General features: G+C 36.6%; 1 protein-coding gene across 1 annotated transcript in view; it reads left to right on the top strand.

Moving 5' to 3' along the window:
• CSMD1 (CUB and Sushi multiple domains 1) overlaps positions 1-22,058 on the top strand; it is a 1,105,213-nt gene that overhangs the window by 541,794 nt on the left and 541,361 nt on the right. The window contains exons 4-5 of the mRNA XM_013130058.2: positions 9,267-9,461; positions 20,410-20,617. Of these exons, the coding sequence (XP_012985512.2) occupies positions 9,267-9,461; positions 20,410-20,617 (403 nt within the window). The remainder of the gene's footprint in view (positions 1-9,266; positions 9,462-20,409; positions 20,618-22,058) is intronic.

Here is a 22,058-nt window from a genome sequence, read left to right as displayed (position 1 = left end):
GAGGGAGTCTCTTCTGATTACGTTTTTTATGTTGACAGTTTACAAGTAATGCTGTGGAAGGATAGTTGAGAAAACAGGAATTCCTTCATGGCCAGATGGTCATTATGATCTTTCTCAGAATGAGATAGGCAGATGTTGCACACACTTGTGGAGACTGTACTAACAACCGTACTGACAAAACCGGATGACAGACCACAGAACACACTGAACTTTTTAGAGGAGGTGGAAAAGCATGATTTTGATATTTTTAAGAATATGACTAATAACTTCTGATCTCTGGTAGCTGGCAAAGTTTCCATTTATAAATTTTGCAGAGCCTCAAATGCTTTTTATAGCCTCTGCCTGGACTGTCATGCTGCACTCATTCTCCTGTTTGAAGAAAAGAGAGCTGAAATCTAGAAATATTGCTCACTGACCTTAGCTCATCTAGGAAAGCGTGTAATACATCTAAGGTAAAATAAGTATGGGAAATAGAAAGTTTTATCTTTAACTTCAGATTGCCTTTGCACTTGAGAGTTTTCTGGCATTGTTTGTACAATATTGACTTTTATGGTCTTATAACCGACGGCAAGACATTTATTACATACTTTATAATAAAAGTAAACACACTAAAAATAAAATCCATCAATCTTTTGTTATTACCTGCACAAGAAAATTAAAATATCAATCTCAATTGTGGAAGTTGTATTGGAGTTTTGAAGTTGCTGCACACTCCCCAGTGAGTTTTGTAGCTGTGCAATCCAGTGCAATTTTGCACATCCTTAGAGATAGACAGATACAGCTGGGTAAATGCTTATAAAACAAGAAAGCTGTAGCTTTCAAAAGTGATGTGATCCAAGTATTTTATCTGGAAAATAATGCAATGATTTATGACTGCACAAATACAGAAAAGAACACATAACAGGGAACAGATTTCTCTTATCCTTGGGTTCCATGAAAGTACAGGTTCCTACTTGCTCAGCTAACACTCATAAGCATAACAGCTTTATTTCTGTAAGCCAATAAGGCGGTGGGGTTTTGTGTGTTTGGTTTCTTTTTTCAAGAAGCAATTCTCAAGTAGGCCCAGCAAAGACATTCTGAACGAAAATGGTGCCAGCAGATAAATAATGGGCCATTTTTTCAGTGTGTATGTTTCGGTGCCATGTAGATTCTTGACTGCTGCATTTGGCATCTTGAAGTGTAAATATGGCATAATTACTAAAATTCTACAAACTTGCACTTCATATGTTTCGGTTTCTGTGAGTGAACTCTTACTTCTCCTAGAGTAAACCAAATGAAATCCATTATTTTTTGTTGAAATAGATTTTAAGAAGGATGTAAATTTCCACTGTTAGGTAATTTGCAGACTAAAGCTGCCAAGGTTAGTGTGTATCTACGTAGATGTGTGTATGTGCACATGTGTCAATGACCCACATTTTTCATTTTTCCACCACAAATAGGTTAATAGTCACCTCAAATCGGTATCTTGTGTGAGATTTGTATTTTGACATACATATAAGCTGCTGGAAGAGGTTTCAGAGAAATCCTGGGATCTTTTATTAAGAAAAACCCTGAAACTTGAGGCATTCAAACTGTAGATTTCCTGTTTTGATCTAATGTGTATATGTGTATGTTCTTATAATAAGTATACGCTAAAATAAGTAGACTAAAACCTGAATGTTCACAGAAACCTTTATTAAATAGCATAACAAAACTATTATATATAGTAAAAATGACTTTTGTGATAGTACCAGTGTAGAGTAATTATTGAGTTACACTTCCTGTGGGAGGCATTTCTTTCAACTTTTAGTTTTCTTATTATGTGGTTTCATCTTATCTTTATTACACTGGGGGCTTTTTAAATACCAGAACTTAAACATAAAATTATTTTATTATTTCTGTAGATCCCAGGGTCCAAGCTGCGGACCAATCTCTGTATTACATTAGACATTACCATTTTGTCTGTGCTTGCATAATCTGTGTTCCAGAAGCATATAATAGAAGCCAAGAGTAACCGTGAAGCTCAGGGTCATAAAAATTAGGAAAAAATTATAATCAGATTAAGTAGCAGTAGCTGCTAGTGGTTCTAAAGGGACTTGTTTGTCAGCAAACATCTTGAACGTGGAAACATAGGCTGGTTTAAATTGGGAAAGGTCTCTGGTTTAACACTCATTTACCTCCACCAAAGAAAGACCGAGTCAGATAAGGTTGCATAAGGTCATCCTGTCATGTTATGCCTGCTTCCAAGGACAGATTCCACAGTCTCTCGGAGTAATTGAATTCAATCTTTGGCTGCTGTTGAAGTTGGAAGAAAAACCCCAAGAATTCCCAATTCAAAATGAAATTTCCTTTGCTGCAACTTGAATCCGTTTGGTTCCATCTTGTCACTCTGTGCTTTTGAGGAAAGCCTTCTCTGCACTCTCCCATTAGGTATGTGGAGTCGGGTTTAAGATTCCTGCTTTGCCAAGTAGTCTTTTCTCCAGTTTGAGCAAACCCAGCTCCCTCAGCATCCTGTCTGAAGACCTGTGACTGCCCCAGACCCTGACCATTGTGGTGGCCATCCTCTGAACCTGATCTGTTACATTATGTCCTTCTTGTACCAGAAAGCCACAGATGGGATACAGTACTCCAGTCACAGACTCACAAATGCAGTGCAGAGGGGAAGAGTAATTTCCGTTGGTCTGATAGCTGCTTTTTTGCTCTTTTGCATCATGGGACGCAGTCATGTGTTTGCTACTACAGCACAATGCTGCCAGGTCCCTTTCTGCCAAACTGCTTCCCAGCCAGCTAGTGCCACACTGTACAGTTCCAATGTGTTAGGCTGTCTTGGGGGCAAAACTTCACTTTTGCCTTTGTTGAATTTAATGATATTTGTGTCACAGCGTTACAAAGGGGTTTCCACAGCCTGGGGAATAGCATTCCTGTTCTTCAGTGTATGGACTGCTCCCCAGTTTGGTATAATTTTGAACTCCAGGAGGGTTTGTTCTATCTCCAGTTGCAATAAAAGATATTAAAGAATATGAGCTCCATTATGAACCGTTGAAGAATCAATTAGCAACCAGCTGCCAGTCGAGCTCTATGCTAGTGATCACAGCACTCTGAACCCTGCAGCCCAAGCTATTTCCCTACTGCTTTAGAGTCCAGTTATCCATTTAGTGCTCCACTGGATCTGTTACAAGACTACTATGGACCCTTGTCAAAGGCTTTGCTGAAGTCATGGTAGACAGCACCATCTGCTCTCCCCTATTCCTCTAAGCGAGTCATCTCTTCACATAAAGCAATCAATCAGATTCGTTAGGCTTGATTCCCCATAGTGAATCACTGCAGCATGGGCAACAAATAGGAGGAGCTGGAAGCCATTGTGCAGCAGGGAAATCATGACATACTCGCAATCACAGAAACACAGTGGGATGTTTCATATGATTGGAGTGCTGCAATAGATGGTTACAGGCTCTTCAGAAGGGATAGGCAAGGAAAAAGAGGTAGTGGAGTTGCATTGTATGTCAGGGAGTGCGTCAACTGCCTCGAACTCAGTGTTGTAAGTGAGAAGGCTGAATGTTTGCAGATGAAGACCAGGGGGAAGGCCAGCCAAGGAGATATCCTGGTAGGAGTCTGTTGCAGACCACCTAGACAGGATGAAGCTATGGATAAAGCATTCTTCAGTCAACTGGGAGAAGTTTCATGATTGCTTGCCCTTGTTCTCATGGGGGACTTTAGCCTGGCAGCTGTCTTCTGGTAGTACAGTAGAGCAGAGAAGAAACAATCCAGGACGTTCTTATAGGATGTAGAAGATAACTGCCTAACCCCCCAGCTGGTTAAGTGAGCCAACTAGGGGAGATGCCTGGCTAGATTTGGTGTTTGCGAACAGAGAAGGACTGGTGGGTGATGTGATGGTTGGAGGCTGTCATGGACAAAACAATCACAAAATGGTTGAATTTTCAATCCTTGGAGAAGTCAGGAAGGACATCAACAAAATCTCCACCTGAGGTTTCCAGGGGGCTGACTTTGGGACACTGATTAGCAGAATACCTTAGGAAACATTACTGATGGACAAAGGGGTCCAGAAGCCTGGACACTCTTCAAGAATGAAAACCTCAAGGTGCAAGAGCAGGCCAGTGATCAAATATTGGAACAGGGTATTCCACCACAGGGTAGTGGTGGAATCACCATTCCTGGAAGTGTAAAAAAAATGTGTAGATGAGGCCCTCAGTGACATGGAGCAGGCGTGGTCTTGGCAGTCGTTGGTTAATTGATCTTAAAGGTCTTTTCCAACCTAGTTGATTCCATGATTCTAGACTCCATGTTGGATCTTACAGCCTAATGTTGAACTGGGAGTTAAAATCTGGAAAGGATACTCAGTTGATTCTAGGTCTGTCACTGTTGAAGTACAAAAGGGGTTATTACTGGTCCCAGTACTGTTTAACATGACATGACCTGGATAACAGAATGCATGCTCAGCAAGTTTCCAGGTAATACAAAACTTAGAAGAATGGCTGATACACCAGATGGTTGGGCTGCCATTCAAAGGGATATTAACAGGATGGAGAAATAGACAAACAGAAATCTCATAGAGCTCAATGAAAACAAATCCAAAGAAAATTAAGATGAAATCCAAAGTCTTGCCCCAGGCAACAGTAACAGAAGGGGGCCAGCCAGCTAGAAGGCAGCTTTACAGGGAAGAACCCGTGGACATCTTGTTCATCACAGGTTGGCAATATGCCCTTGTTACAAAGCAGGTTGAGGGAGATGATTGATCACTTCTACTCAGCACTGGTGAGCCACACCTGGAGTGCTGTGCCCAGTTCTGGGCTCCCCAGTACAAGAAAGAAAAATTGGCATACTGAAGTGAGTCCAGCAAAGGTCTACAAAGATAGAATCATAGAATATTTAGGGTTGGAAAGGACCTTAAGATCATCAAGTTCTAACCTCCCTGCCATGGGCAGGGACACCTCACACTAAACCATATCACCCAAGGCTTCATCCAACTTGGCCTCGAACACTGCCAGGGATGGAGCATTCACAACCTCCCTGGCCAACCCATTCCAGTACCTCACCATCCTAACAGTAAAGAATTTCTTCCTTATATCCAATCTAAACTTCCTCTGTTTAAGTTTTAACCCATTACCCCTCATCCTGTCACTACAGTCCCTAATGAATAGTCCCTCTCCAACATCCCTGTAGGCCCCTTTCAGATACTGGAAGGCTGCTATGAGGTCTCCACGCAGCCTTCTCTTCTCCAGAAGATGGTTAAGGGCTTGGTACATCTAACTTGAGGAGAGACACAGGTGTCTGGGATTGTTCAGCTTGGAGGAGAGAATGCTCAAGAGAATCTTTCTGAGGTATGTATCTTCCCTTATATAGGGATGGGTAAAGATGATGCAGTCAGACTGTCACAGTGGTCACTGGCAGGATGTAAGACAATGGACACAAAGTGAAATACAGAAAATTCCGTTTAAACATAAGATATAGCTTTCTTTTCCAAAATATTTGTATTTTAATATTTGTTTATTTGTTCTGTGAGGTTGCTCAGACACTACAAAAGGTTGCCCAGAGAGTGTGTGGAGTTTTCATCTATGGAGATGCTAAAACCAGAAACAGATACGGTCTGGGCAACCTGCTCTAGCTTCTGTGTCTCTTTTGCATTCCGAAAAGTGCTATATTAATGAAGGTAAGATTGTAGTCCATGGGTTTTTAGAATAAAGAAGAATTTTGCAAAGGGTAGGCCTGTGCAGTTTCTGTTGTGGTACTGTCTTCTAACAAATGACCTACATGCAGCTACAGTGTTCCATACTAATGTGGAAATCAGCACTAGTAGATCAATTAACTATTCATTGTACATAGCTCCTGGAAGTAGAAAGGACAAAGTTGTTTAATAAATTGACAGTGAAATATTACATGCTTTTCAATTGATTCAGTATTTGGAATTACTTAAAAAAGAAAGGTCAAAATGCACTCTAATGGAGTTTAATTTAAGACATTAGAAACTAAAAAAAATCAAATATATTGATTTTGTAGTCTATTTCTAGGTAGGAATGGCAGATACAGTTCTACAGAACTCTTTGGAATTAGTTTTAAAGCAAATTTCATTACTTGCACCTAAAGAAAGAAACATTACTTCCAGAACAGATTTATTAAAGAAAGTACTTTTATATGCAGATACATATAAGCATATTTCTAAGTCCATCTTTTGTTCGATACAGCACTTTTAGTTTGGTAGATTGAAAGACTATTATTGCCCCCCAACATGAGCACCTTTTTAAATGGTGCTTTTCTGAGCTGGAGCAGAAACTTTAGTTTCAGTGCCATTCTTGCAAGAAAATGTAGCATTTTTTTTCCCTCTCCCATTTGTTAGCTTATTTTGTTCTGTTTTCATAATAAGTATAGTTATTATACTTCTCAAAAAATATTTTCTTCTTTTGTGGCTCTAGAATACAGTTGTATGTGTATCTTCTATTTATGCATGAAACTACAGTGTATACCACTTCCTGTAGCCATGTGGACAGGGTGTCATGAGCTACACATCATGCCTGTTACACATCCTGACATATGGCTTGAATTTTTTTGTAACCCTGATTTCCCCCACAGAAATTCCTTCCAATGTTGTGATTCCAAAACTCAGAAGTGTACCAGGGGACTCTGCGACTTCCTGCTAACTTAAGCTTTTTCCTTTGGTGTGGTTTTACCTGTAGCCAGCAATATAAGAAGGTTGTGGTAGGAAACATACAGGGGGTCTGTAATAAAGGGAATATGGAACAGCAAAAAGTAGGTAGTCTGGAAAGCTTTTCAGTTGTTTCAGGAAGAACAGGAAAAAGAACAAACAACATGTATCCTTGAAATATCTTGTAAAGCTATTGAAATAAGTGTTGGAAAAACTTGTACCTTGCTCCTTCCTTTCCTCTTTTCACTTCCCATTTTTCTTAATTTCAATTAAACTACTTTCTGAATGGTTGCTGTCAAGTTCCAACTGCCATGTGGGTCACTGACATGTAAAAGCTGAGCAACTGATTCACAGATAGGTGAAACTGTTGTCTTTAAGAGACATATACAGTGTGAGGTTTTCCCTATTAAGGCCTCTAGGCAATCTTTGCAATCTAGTTCATGATAGTAACATCTGAGGGTCAGGTGTCCTGTCTCTGCTTCCTGACAGCTTCCTGTGCCCCTCCTCACTGGCAGGGCATGAGACACTGAAAAGTCCTTGATCAGAGTAAGTGCTAGTTAGCAACAAGTAAACCATTGGTGTGTTATCAGGATAGTTCTGAGACTAAAGCCAAAACACAGCACTGCACCAACTACTGGGAAGAAAATTAACTCTGACCCAGCCAAAACCAGGATGGTTGATTTGAAAATAGAGATTCTTGTTTCAAATGCAGGTATTATCCCGTGGTAAAGCATGCAACAAATTTTTATTTGTTTGACTTGTCTTGCAAAAATTACCTGTATTAACCTATTGTGACTAAAGCAGCAAAAAGGGGAAAAAATGTCAAACTAGAGGTAGTGCTTTTAATAGTGAAATAAAGCATATACTAGCATATAGCAATATATGCCGTAGCATATAATAGAACATTGTTGCCAACTTTTGGAATGTAAATTAATGTCTTTATTCCAATTATTCTAATATCTTAAAATCACATTATTTTACATGTATTCATTCTCATATATGTAAGTCAAACACTGACACTGTTTCCAATGAGCGCATATAAATAAATATGCTATTCTATTAAGGCTACTGAAACAGCACAAGTCAGAATCTTACTGTTTTCTTCTATCTTTGGTAGCTGTACAGTCAACAACCTTAAGTAGTTTCTGTAATGCACAGAAATCTTAAATCTCTGGTCTGCAACATTGGTAGAACATTCATCTAGCTCATCATGTATTAGTGTTATGTGGCTTGCATTACCTTGTTAATATTTATAGAAGATTTGGTGAGTTTTCTCTTAAAAAAAGATGTAAGTGAAAACCTTATCTCTTAATTTTTTAATTTCTGTGGTTTTTTGCCTTTTCAAAATTTTCTTATATAATTTGTGTCATAACTTAAGTGTAATTGTGATCATTCAAATGCCATGATGACTGTTTGAGTAATGAATTAAGGGTGTGCATTCAATAACTGGACTTACTTGATATAATGGGGCTTAATTAGTGTTGATATATTGATATAATGCTTCACAGCACTCTGAGGATGTCCATGTATTGAGTAATTAATCCTCTCAACATGCAGGTTAGTGAGGTTAGTATGGTTATGTTTATTCTCAGATGGGTAGAGTAAGAAAAGAGAGAAGCATAGAGTGAAAGAATTTGTCCATGAAATATGTGGTTAATAAAATGATACCTGAATTACATGTGAGCTTTTCACACTACCATTTCTTTTCTAAACACTTTTATCTTTTGGGCTCTGTTCATGACATATTTCAGCTTCCTGCACTTATTTGCTCTGCTGTAGAGGAAATTAAAGAATTTTAATTTGTGCTACTTCAATGAAAGGAATTGTATGCTATTAATAACTTTCAGATGAGAACAAAAGCAGTTGCACTTTCCTCCTCGCCAACACACTGTTTTGTTTTTTCCTAGATGGAGGAGTATATTTAAAATGATAAATAGTTATGATAACCTCTTCCAAATAACTAATGCTTACAAATGGTACTAACTTCATGTAGTAAAAAAGAAAATAAGTTTGTCCATTCATATCAGCCCAAGGTTACCTGCTTAGTCATTGTTTCCTTCGTATTTTCTTTTTCTTTTAGCAAGGATTGCCTTAATTTATTTTACAGAACCCAAGTAATTTGAAAATATGCAGAAAAAAAACTTCATAAATATACCTTAGACTTTAATTTACTGTCAGAAAGCAGTTAATTATTGGATTCTTTTAATATGCTATTATATCAACTAAAATGAAAACTCTACATAAAGTGCCTTCTACTGCCTGGATCCATAATGATGCATAAATGTTTTTGCGGTATTTAAAAAAGGAATTAAATAAAACCTTCTTTTACTTCAGCCAGAGTTTTGGGAGAAACAGCAGGATTTACAGGATACTTTCTTCAGAAACAGATCTGTAAAGAGCTTAAATGGGGTGCTCTTAAATTAGCTTTGAAAGTAAAGATGTCTGTTATAAACTGAAATCTGTTGTGAAAGTACATTCTATAGCCTAATTTTGCCTTATTTGTGTAAGGAATACTGTTGTTTTTTAAATAACAATAATAAAAGCAATTGCTTAATTACAATTGACCAGTATTTTATTACCTCATTCTGCAGAATTTAACTGTAATATTTTTTGTTTTTTCTTTTGACAGTATTACCTAGTCATACTTGTGGCAACCCAGGAGAAATACCTAAAGGAGTACTTCATGGAACAAGATTCAACATTGGAGATAAAATCCGATATAGCTGTATCTCTGGTTACATACTAGAAGGCCATGCCATGTTGACGTGTATTGTGAGTCCTGGAAATGGTGCATCATGGGATTTTCCAGTTCCTTTTTGCAGAGGTAAAAATGATGACATGAAGTATCTTTAAAATATTAAGACAACACTAAATCAGCAGATTAAATATATTGATGGGGGTTTGGTAGGTTTTTGTTGTTGTTGTTGTTACTGTTGTTTGGTTAGGGGTTTTTTACTTTCTAAATGTAAATGGGAATAATTTTCATAAACAGTTTTACCAAAATTTTCTGGAGGTCTGAGGTGAACATGACTGATAGACAGTTGCTAGGATCCTAGGGATTTTTGAAAATGATAAATTAAAAATTACCTTTTTTCCAGTCATTGGGAATCACTCTTGACTGTCACAACCTTTCAAAGATGCTACAGAACAGCCTCACACTGTGGCACACCAAGAATCCTTACTTTCATACCGTTAGGTACCACAAACATGCACATATCCTTATTAATTCCGTAGTCCCTTGTATTGTTTCTCCTCTGCTGTAGCTACTACTTTTCTCCCCAAAAGTTCTCCATTATATTAAGAACTTGGAGCCTGAGGACAACCTTTGCTAATGAGAAGCAAAGGGAATGTGGAGTTCTCTGCCTTTCCCATGTCTTCATCACAAGGTCAGGGGTAGTTGTCTTCTGTAGCAATCTCTGTAGGTTTCTTTTGACTGAAGGATCTTATAATCTAATTCCTCACAGAAAAGAAATATTTTATAAATTTGTGTATTCCAAAATAAATACAAAAATTGATAATAATAATAATAAAAAAAACCAACAGGAGTTTGGGTCATGTGTGTTTGGATCTGATTTCAGTCAGTACGCTACAAAGATTCCTTTTACTAGTGCTTTGAAACAGGAAGAAAACAAAAGTTTTCTGTCTTTCAGTTCTCTGACCTTAGATGGGCTTTTCATCTTTCTAATAAGTGGTAGTAATCATGTTTTAGAAAAACAAACACATGGTGTCATCAACAACTGCTAAATATTTCTTCTGTTTCTGATGATACACCTATTTTGGTGATGTGTGCTGCATACAAATGTCTATTAACAGGACTGAAATTTTGTTCGTAATTTGTAACTCTGAATTTAATCTATTAAAACTCAATTTAACCTATAAAAACTCAATCAGGGGCCTAAGCCTTGTGTAGAACTTAAATGAAAACCAAAGAATTCTGTGTACTTTCTGTGAAGAAATGAGTACCACAACAGCAAAGTTATGTAACAGTTAATAATTTATGTGATCTGAGCCATTCCCACAGTGAATATTTAAGGGTTCATGTGGAATGTAGATTTGGCTAGGTATTTTAAATATTCCTTATTTTGTTTAATTTTATCAGTCTGGAACACATGCCATGAGGTAGCCTTTTCCATTCACTATATCTTCGAGCAAGAAAGGTTCCCTTATTGTTTCTCTAAGAATCTTTGTCTTTTCCATGAAAGCACCTTTTGTTACAATATTGTTTCTCGATGGTATTATTCTTTTTTGTCATCATGAACTAACTTCATGGCATCCATGCAAGGTAATACAGCAAAGTTAAATAAAGATACATGGTTTGTATACAAAAAATCATAATCTGTTCTCTGTGCTATGTTTCCTTATTTTTGATGATGCTGGCAAATTACTATTTTTTGCAATTTTGTTGCTTAGTATTTTCAGAAGCATTAAGAAGCTGGTGTCCAGTAATTTATACATTGTCTAACTGTACAAATGCCATTTCTGCTAGAAAAAATCCTAGTGAATTACTAAGCCTCTAGGAAGATGTGACTCATATCTGTTGTTTTGTTTCTCTGACTGCTACTCAGTTTCAGAACTTGTCTTTAAAATACAGCCATGCGGAGGGTGCTGGAGCTGAACTGTACCGCAGATTCATTGATGGCTTAGAACGAAATCTGAACAGAAATAAAGGTGCAGTCAATGGCATTTTTAGAAGATTTAGATAATTTGGCTGTCAAGACATTGAGACATTGCCTTCATATTTTTGTTTTCTGTTTTAATGACTTTTGCTGTGTGAAAATACGGCAACTTCCAAACTGAAAAAGATAGAAAGCAGTCCCCAAAAGCAGAAAACAGCCTCCACAGAAAAGTTCAAAGGCAAATTCTGAAAAGATGATAATTATTAAAACTTAGTCCTGTTTTTCCATATGGTAAGTAAGAGCAGCCATGGACTTTTCTGCTGTTAGAAGCTGCTGTGTGGTGGCTGCAAAACCACATAGGTGGCTTACAGGAATCAGTGGCCCACCTAAATTCTGTTCTGGTGTTTGACCTGAAAATAACAAAGGCCTTTCTTTTCTCATTCTTGGCTACCTCAATAGTGTAACCCAAAACATTTGCCTTCTTTATTTTGGGGTTGATATACTGTGCAGTACAAGTCTGAAACACTTTGTGAGTTAATTTCATTCACTGCAGTAACTCCAGTAGTAGCTGATTTATGGTATGTGACTACTTCTAAATGAACTTTGTATAATTAGGTTCTCAATTCTCAGTAATTTTGAAAATCCCTAGTTGATTATAGTTGCATGAGTCTAGATTTTTATGAAGCTAACACTAGCAATACAAATTGGATTAGTGATACTACAGTGGTAAGCTATTCCTTACAGTGCAAATGGCTATGAGAGGAAGAACATGTAATATGTTATCAGTAAAAAGATACCCAATTATTGGAAGGAAAATAAAGAATAAATAAAGAAGACAAACCGGAAAAAGAGATTATATGTCAGAAAGGTCCAGAAGGGTCAAATAATAATTAATCAGTTCTGGATTTAAAAAATCTTATTTAAGAAATACTTTGGTGAATAATAGATACTGAATAAAGTGCTCTTAGAATAGATAGACAGAGAAAGGAACTAACTACAGAGAATCAAAACTGATATTTTTAAAACATCTAGCAAAGAGAAATTGACGTTTTTGGTGTTTTCCTTTCTGAGGTAGCAAGTAATTCTCTGATCAAATTTCTTCTCAGCTTCTGTGGTTCAGACAAATACAATTTTGTAAATTTTTATAAGTTTAAAGAGTAGAAAAAGATGTCTTGATCCCATCATTTATCCATGTTTGTAAACAATTTTAGAAAAAAGATGTAAAGAAAAAGAATATGTCCTAATAATTCTGCTTATTGATATTACATTACATGATAAAGTGAGAATATTTTCCCAAATCTGATTTTTAGAGTGTTATAGCAGATTCCTGCCTGAGCAATTTTGTTCATTTTCAGAATAATCTGAATTGCTACAATATTGACATTGAGATGAAATTTGAATGAAACTCACTGTGACTTGTCAAGTAAGAAGTCAAAGAAGTGTTTCAGGAAAAGGAGATAGGTTATACTGTATAAATTCTTACACAGTTGTGCAGGACTGACTAGTTCTGTTGCAACAGAGCTACAGACGCAGCTACGTTCATTTTGTTTTTCCCTGTATATGTGCATGTGTGTAAGTTTATATATATTTACACATACATGTTCTTATATAATCTTGTTGTGACATGTATCAGTGACCTGATAGAAAAATTAAAAGACGACAGATCAAAGTGGATCTGTGCCATAAATTGCCTGGAAGACAGGACCAAGAAGTTAAAAATTTGATGTCAGCACAATGAAAACATAGTGAAGGTACCCAAAATGATAAAGTCAAAGGATGAAAAAGAGGACTTCAGTCTGACTATTAGGAAGATAAGCAGACAATATCAGAAGAAGATACAGTGATTTACTAAAAATGAAAAACAAACCCCAGGGTGGTCATAAAAAGGTGAAGGATGTCACAACTGCCTGTGGACTTCTGGTAATAACTGGATTAACTTTCCTAATTAGAATGTGAAATCTTCAAGAGTCATTAATTTGCCCTGAGAGAATTCAGCTTTTTCTCTTTTTCATTCAAAATCAGGGCTTTACTATTAATTTGTTATCAACTGTTATTTTAAGGGATCATTATCAGCACTAAAAATATATTCTGAAGTGAAGTATTATCATGTCACTGGAAAACACGTTAGGTTACTTAATTGGAAAAAGAGGAGAGTCTTTGCAAGATATCCAGAAGACTGATCTTTTATTTCTGTGGGAGAAAGAGTATGACATTGCAGACTGTTGATTAATTTCTGAACTTCTTAATCTAGCTAGCCTCTCTTAAGTTTTTGCATTAAAAAGGTGACCAAATTGGGTATTGATAACAAGTTTGCTAAAGGATGTAATATCAGTTAATAACTGAACTTTTCTGCCAGATTAGCAAATAGTTTGTCCACCACTATTTCTGTCTTATTTGAAATTTATGACATTTTTTACTAATAGATCAGATTTCCTCTCCAGAGTGGATGGTGGGGGAAGAGGTCTTTCTAGTATAACAAACTGATACGATAGAATAAATAAAATTTTAAAAAGCTGCTAAGGTATGCACAGCATTTGCAAAGAAAAAAAGATGGGCCAATCTCAAGGCCCAGGAAGTACGAGGCTGCTCCACTTATTCCAGGATCGTCAGGGGCAATAACTACAGACAAATCCACTGCAGTCACTGAAATGTCACTGCTAATATGTTCAAAGCAGTGCTGCAGCTGCAGTGGGTGCCCACAGGTGCCTAAACAAATTGCAACAATTTCTGTGTTTCTATTTTGTACGTACTATTAACTTGAAGTGAGAAATCTGATTCTTTAATATACATGAAATAGACACTATTTTCATAAACCACAATTATTTCTGAAATTTTAACAAAATAATCCCATTCTACTTAGAGAGCAATCCAAATTATTTTGAAGTGTCCTTTGAAAACCCTGGAGAGAGAAAGAAAATTTGTCTTAGATGCATGATCTAATGAGTATTTAATTTATGTGAAGTTGATCAACAGCAAGGAAAGAAATTGAGAAGGGGAGGCACACTGATTAGAGCACTTATCTGGGATGTGGTACATCTGGATTCAAGTGATGATAGAAAAAAACCCCTTCCTTACAATTTTCCTTTTTTTTAAAAACAGAAAAGAAGCACAGGTGTTGACTTCTACCTTTTCAAAGTAATGCCTATAAAAACTAAAATATTGAAGAAGATTAGCAAGTAGAGGTGAATATTTTGATGATTAAAGACCTTGCTGCCAGTTGGAGCTTGATTAGATCAATGAGTTATCTGATGAATGTGTAATGCTACACCATTGTAACACTTAGCAATGTTTTTGGTCTTTATGAATCTGGCAGTTTAGCAGCTTGACAGTTGGCATTGATAAACTAAAATTTATTTTTAAACTTGGCATTGATATACTATGGCTTGTTTCTAGTTTTTTGTCAGTAAGACATTTTAAAATGATAATGTTCGGAGTCTTATGTTAAAAAGCCACTTAACTAACTCCTCATATTAATAGTTTCCAAATTATCCAAAGTATGTATCTATGAAAGTAATCATTCATGATTATTTCATTTATGTGTTTTCTGTACTGAAGAATTTTATTAAATGAGGTACAATTATCTACTTTTTCACGAATGAAATGAAGAAAAATGCCATTTAATAAAGAATTGAATAGATCATAGAATCATAGAATATCTCAAGTTGGAAGGTACCCATAAGAATCATTGAGTCCAATTCCCTGATCCTCACAGCACTGCCTGAAACTAAACCATATGACAGACAGTGTCCAGACACTCCTTGAACTCTGACAGGCTTGGTGCCATAACCAGTTCCTTGGGAAGCCTGTTCCGGTGATCAATCGTCCTCTTGGTGAAGAACCTTTTCCTCATGTCCAACTTGGATTTCCCCTGGGGAAGCTTCATTAAATTTCCTCATGTCCTGTGAATGGTCACCAGAGAGGAAACCAGCACCTTCCCCTCCTCTGCCCTCCTTGAGGAAGGTGTAGAGTGCAGTTAGATCACCCTTCAGCCTCCTCTTCTCCAAGCTGAACAGCCAAGTCACCTCTGCTACTCAGCTCCTAAGTCTTACCTTCAAGACCTTTCACCATCTTAGTCACTTCCTCAGAACATGCTGTAATAGTTGGATGTCCTTGTATTAAGGCACCCACAACTGCGCACAGTACTTGAAGTGGGGCCACACCAGTGCAGTGTAGCGTGGAACAGTCACCTCCCATGCCCAACCAGTGATGCTGTGCTTGATGCACGACAGGGCATGGGTGGCCCTTTTGGCTGCCAGGGCACACTGTTGACTTATATTCAACTTGCCATCAACCTGGACCCCCTCCCATATGAAGACTGGCAGAGAAAGTTGGGGCTGTTCAGCCTGTAGAAGAGAAGGCTGCGTGGAGACCTCATAGCAGCCTTCCAATATCTGAAGGGGGCCTGCAGGGATGCTGGTTAGGGACTCTTCATTAGGGACTGTAGTGACAGGACAAGGGATAACGTGTTAAAACTTAAACAGGGGAAGTTTAGATTGGATATAAGGAAGAAATTCTTTACTGTAAGGGTGGTGAGGCGCTGGAATGGGTTGCCCAGAGAGGTTGTGAATGCCCCATCCCTGGCAGTGTTCAAAGCCAGTTTGGACAGAGCCTTGGGTGATACAGTTTAGTTTGAGGTGTCCCTGCCCATGGCAGGGGAGTTGGAACTTGATGACCTTAAGGTCCTTTCCAATCCTAACTACTCTATGATTCTGTCTCTTGGGTTGCTCCCCAGCTTCAATGAATAAAGAACTGTTTTGGTAGTATTTTCAGTAAGGCATGCTAAATAATGTATGCCCATGGCTCATTTAGAACTCTCTAAAGCTGCATTTTTCTCTATTTTATACGACTTACAAAATGACACAAAATGACGATGTCATTTGATGACAATTTATAAGATACCACTCAAGTTTTTAATTGCATCTATTCTGTTGCTAGAGATGAAAGAGGTAAGGAAATAGCTACAACTAACATAACAGGACAGAAACTTCATTATTATGAAGTTTGTACTTTAAGTCACAGCTATGTTTTATATCAGTTATTTTACAGTAGTAATGTAGCAAAATGATATTTCAAATAAGGAGGTTTCAGTAAAATCTAAAGTTGAATAGCCAATTCTGATCACTTAAGTCAGATTCTAAATTGATTTTGAAGGATAGATCAGTTTTAAGTGTTTGTTCTTTGTTATTATGCAACAAAAAAAAACAACTTGCATACACATTTCATTAGTTTTTGTATAATAAAGGCACACAGAATACAGAACATTGCACTCTGGAAAGCATTTATGTGGCAAAGAGGAAAGTCTAGTAAAAATGATTGAATGTTCAAAACATTCTATCAGAAAATAGTAGAATGTTCAAAACACAGCAGTTTAGATGAGGAAGATTTTTAAGATACTGTTCCTGTTGTTACTCCATCCTTGGATATCTGTGTAGCAGAGTTTGCACCTCACTTGAAGCAAGATCTCGTTTATGCAGGACACAACTTACCAAAATTGTCATATTGATATTTTTGGTGAAATGACTCCTCCTAGTCTGAAGAAAAATGTAAGATTTTTCATTGACTGCCATTGTTCCTTAGTGATCCTTTTTACTTTTACATATACTAATTTGATGTATAGGTTTATGTGTTTTATTTAAGATACAGATATATACACTATATGTGCTTTTTGTCAAGTGGTGCTACGCATATAGATTTGCATGTATACTTCATAGAAGATGCACTTTCTCTAAATTCCAAGCACTTAATTCCTGACTACTGAGAGATCCAAATGTTTGTAGCTTTATACTTCAAGTAGTCATTTATGCTGATACAAACAGCACTTTGTGCAGTTGCTTACAACTTGAAAATAACCATGAGTGTTTGGAATTAATTACTTGCACTTTTTAAAATGCAATTTGTAAATCACTTAGAATTTAAATTCATGAAGCCTGAGGCACTCTTTGCTATCAAATTACTCTAAGCACAGTGAGTGATACATTAAGATTCCCAGGTACTGTTCTAGCTCTCTCAACAACATGACATAGGGCCATGGCCAAGAAAGGTGATCAGTCCAATGAGGCCAACTAGCTCTGGGGACAGCTGGTGAAACTCAGTGTATGTCCAGACCATTTGTCTTGTCCCCTCTAAGAAATATGGCCACATCCTTTCCACCTGTGCTTACTAATAGGCATTTTATTACATTTTAGCACTCAATAGTCTGGTTGCCTTAGCCTATGTGCCAACTATGATGAAGGAGGTCTCTAAACCTCCTGGAGCATGGGAAATATGTTAGAGGAAAGATTATTCTTTGCAGCTGCTTATACCATATTCTTTCCATAAGACATCCACATCGGTCAGATTGAAAATACTGACTCTCTGGTCTGAGTTTGATTCTGGGATGTAACCTGACTAATGTTTCCTTTCCATTTCTGAGCTAACTTGGTTTCTCGCAGACCTCTTCAAAATGTTTTTGGGAATAGGTTAAAAAGCTGTGCATTCCTCTGGGCAGATATATGTAGTAGCCTGAGTTCCTTTGGCTTTCATTGGTAATGCACAGCATGTAAATTTAGATTTTGCATGTGATTGCCAGAAATAATCAACTACATAAGCCTTCCTTGTCAGCTGTGAAATTCAGAGCTTTAGAGCTCAAAGCTTATTCAAGGGCTGTGCAGCAAAAACACTGAGTAGCATTGTAATTATTACTAGCATGTTACTTAATGTCAGTATAAACACAGTGGGAGATGGTGTCATTGAGAATGTTGTCGTAACAAAATATAACAGTAATTGGCTAGTGCCAAAGAGTTATGGCTGACTTAGGATTTTGCACATCCTGCTGGTTATCCTGGGTGGGAAAAGCCTGCTTTCTAGCTTTTAATAGTGCAGGCAAAACCTGTATGCCATATTAAATGGAACTCATACTCTCACATTTTGATTCTTTAAAATAAAAAAAAAAAAAAAACAAAAAAACAACCAACAAAAAAAAAAACAAACCAAGCCAAATCACACTGTTATGACATATGTGCAAAAAGTAGAAAATCTCCTTGTCCCCTTCACTCCCCTGCTCCCAAAAGAGGTGGTGGAAAACAGCAGGTTTTGGTGGTTCATTCAAGCTCGGATACTGATGATGGCACGAGTGCAAATCAGTAACTCAGTTTCTGTACTGAAGCATTGGCACAGAATGTATGTTTATTTATTTTTTGTTGCTGGTTTAGATGATGATCTGAATTGCTTGAAGATTATACAGTTCTGGGTTTGTTTTTTTTTAAAGGAAAAAAGGGTCATTTGAGATATTACTGGGTAACAAATCTTGATTCTCCTTTCTGATTTGTTACAGGTTTAGAATAATTTTTAAATTGCTGTAATCTTTGCATGTATTATGCACCAGGAATTTTGACTCTGAACGTCAGCTTTATCCATGAGTTCTCTAAGTTTCACTTCCTTTCACTTTTCATCCCTCAGAGGCACAATGGCCCTCTTAATATGCACTGTATAAAAAGCCAGGGATTGAGGGAGAAATGATCACAGAAGTGGCCTGATTTCAACAACAAAAGGAAATCTTTTAGGCATGTAGATCTATTTTACTCCTAAATCTCCTTCATTTAAAAAAGAACATATAAATATCAAGTTCCATTAAGTAAGATACTAAATTTATTGGAAAGACCTGGCCTCCTCTAAGAAATACGTGTGCTAAGAAATCATGAAACTAAATAAGGCTTTGATAGCCAAGATTATGTTACATTCCTTTAGTAAGTAAAAATTTACTTTTCACATAGAAAAGTAAAGGTAACTACCTGTTTGAATCTCTTCAGCAGTTTTCTCCTCTTTTTATTCAAATTAATGGACCATGCAATACTTAAATGTTAAAGAAATTATTCTTTTGCTGCCTTTCTTTCAATTCTTTTTATTTCAATCCCTTTATTAGCTATTTTTCCTCTTTTAATAGTCATCTTTTTTGAACGTCCAGCACAGTATTCCTCTTCTTTTGATTCAAAAGAATCCTTTTTGCTTCAAATTTTCCTTTAAAACTCACTTTCACTGACACACTTTCAGCTGTGATTGAGAAGAGCAGCTTTACTCCTACTTCTCTCTGTTGCATTAATTAACTATTCAGCAATTATCCTAATTAGACTGTAAGTTCCTTGTGTCATGGACCTTGCCAAGGTATTTAATTTTAAATCTCCATGTGCACTTACAGTATGCAAATAATACCTAATGATAACAGCAGTAAGTAAAGATGGGTAAGACATTTAAAAATGAAATGCTTATCGTTCACCTATGCCGAAATATTTTTAATTACTATTGCTGTAGCTTTCATGCCCACATTACAACGCACCAGTAGCCACTTGGCAAATCTTTAATTCTTTATGCCAATCAATTGTATAGGTAAGACTTTTTTTTTAATACCCATATTAATAATAATTAATAATAATAAACATATATTTAAAGCTTTCAATGAATTCTTTTGCGACAAGGAAGAGTACAAGATGTCTGCTATGTCTGGCAACAAGCAACATATTAAGCAATATTCCAGGCTGAGCATGAAATTTCTGTGCTCTGTATTTTTTTTTAATTGGTTAATGATCATTTAAAAATATATGTTATTAGCTGATGATGTGTGAAATTTGGAAGGTCCATCTGGCAACCAAACCTTCTGAATTTGTTTGCTATCTGCAGATGTCATAATGCAGAACAAAAAACTTGAGAATGACTAGTATGATGTTATTAGTGCTTCCTAGTTTAGAGTGTTTTTTCAGCAGATTTTATAGTTATAGGAAATGAGAGAAATCTTTAGAAAAGGTGATATTTTTAAACTTGTATCACAGAGAGACTAACTGTGTTTCTGTGATTCTGTGCCAAGGTTTTCTTAGACTTCTTCTCTGCATACTTTCACAGAGCCAAAGTGCAGGTTCTCTAAATGAGCTTGTACTATGTGTCTCTGCTAATCTTATCCCTCTTTGGCCTGTTACTAAAGTATCATTAGCAATTTAAAAAAAAAGTAAAAAAATCCAAGCCAAGAATTTCTTCAGCTTAAAGGCCAAAAACTGTTACATTCCATTCATCTGGATAATATTTTGTTTTGTGCGTATTCTACATGCAGAGGGGATGATATGGGTTTGCTATGGCAGAAATACTTGTTTAAACTGCAGCTCTGGTAATAATTAGTTTTCTGTTCATCAGCTGAAGGAGCTTGTGGAGGGACACTGCGTGGGACAAGTGGAACTATTTCAAGTCCTCACTTCCCATCCGAGTATGAAAATAATGCTGATTGCACCTGGACCATATTGGCTGAACCAGGAGATACTATCGCCTTGGTCTTTACTGACTTCCAGTTAGAGGAAGGGTATGACTTCTTAGAGATCAGTGGAACAGAAGCACCATCAATATGGTAAGTCAGAGATCTTGTAAAGATCCTTTTTCTGTTTTTAATTTTTTGATTAGTATTTTGAAAATACCAAAGGCTATTTAAGATATTTTCTACCTGCTACCAATAACCATTTTGTTATGTATTTTCATTTGGATGCTTTTACCCTTCAGAACTGGAAAAAAAAAACACAGTAGTTTGCTTCTGCTTCTTTCCAAATCTTGATCCTTCTTATTTTCAGCCTCTTCAAGAGTTCTATTTCTAAGGTATCTTAGCAGTGAACATTTATTGATGTTACATATTTGAATTTGTTATGAGAACATTTTCTGTTGTTGTATCTTGAATGACTTATCAGGGTATTGTACTCTGACATTGAAAGCAGTGAGCAAAATTCAGCCTCACAGTAGAACAGAGCAGATAGATGCTGTCTTATTCTAAACAGGCTATAATTCAGTCTTACTACATGTACTCATGTGTACAAGTATTATTATCTTATGTTGGCTGATTAAAACTGTTAAAACTGTTTGCTTAGCAGTATTAGGGCTTAGTAATTATAATAGTAATTCTACGTTCTCTGTTCTAGGTAAAAAATGATAGTTCTGTCTATGGCAGTTGATTAAGTTGCAGAACACTTTCTTTGCATGCTGCCTATGCAGGCTTTTCTTTTGTTTGACATACACCATTGCTAAAAGTGTAGCCTAGAAAAAAGTAACAGATCTGCTACTCACAACTGACTGATGGTTATTATCTCCAGAATGCCTTTCTGGAGATCTAAAGTAATCTCACTATTATTTTAATGTCGTAGCAGGCTAGGCAGTGCAGTGTATTAGTAACTGTGAAGTTCCAGGTAGCATCTGATTTGCTGAAAACTTTTATATCAAATAAAAATGTGTGTCAACTGTGCTTGGTAAATATGTGAAAACTTTGTTTTGAAGATACTTCTAGATCTATATAACAAGTTTACTCATGTCAGGGTCTAATTCTCTTAACATTTCACATGACCAAAAGTTGTGTAATGGCAGTCAGTGGAGTAGCTTTGTGTCAAAGTAAGTGCTCATGTCTTAGTATCTCAAGTACAGTGTGCAAGAACCCCCTTTGCTTCGCTCTCATGCACAGACATGCACAACAGTCAGTGTCAATTTTTTCTTATTAAGGGTTCTAAGGACTAGAAGCTGAAATCTTGAAAGGGGAAGAGCTAATGGGGTATTGCTGCACAACATAAAAGTCTGTCCGTTTAATTTTGTTTATGAAGCTGTAGTAGACACCTAACAACATATTTGGAATTTTGCAAGAAGTTAATCTGTTAATGAACTTGAACATGCAAATACAGGAAAAAATTTACAGGTAGTCACATAGACATATTTTTCTGGTAATAGATGATGTAGAAAAATATAAGTACAAAGCAATGGAACCATAATTTAATTTATGTCATGATATTGATCAGTGTTATGTTGGAAATCAGAGA

This window comes from Melopsittacus undulatus, chromosome 3 (assembly GCF_012275295.1).
Source record: "Melopsittacus undulatus isolate bMelUnd1 chromosome 3, bMelUnd1.mat.Z, whole genome shotgun sequence".
In the NCBI taxonomy this organism is placed as follows: Eukaryota; Metazoa; Chordata; class Aves; order Psittaciformes; family Psittaculidae; genus Melopsittacus; species Melopsittacus undulatus.
The sequence above is the reverse complement of the archived record's forward strand: the minus strand, read 5'-3'. Positions and strand labels throughout refer to the sequence as shown.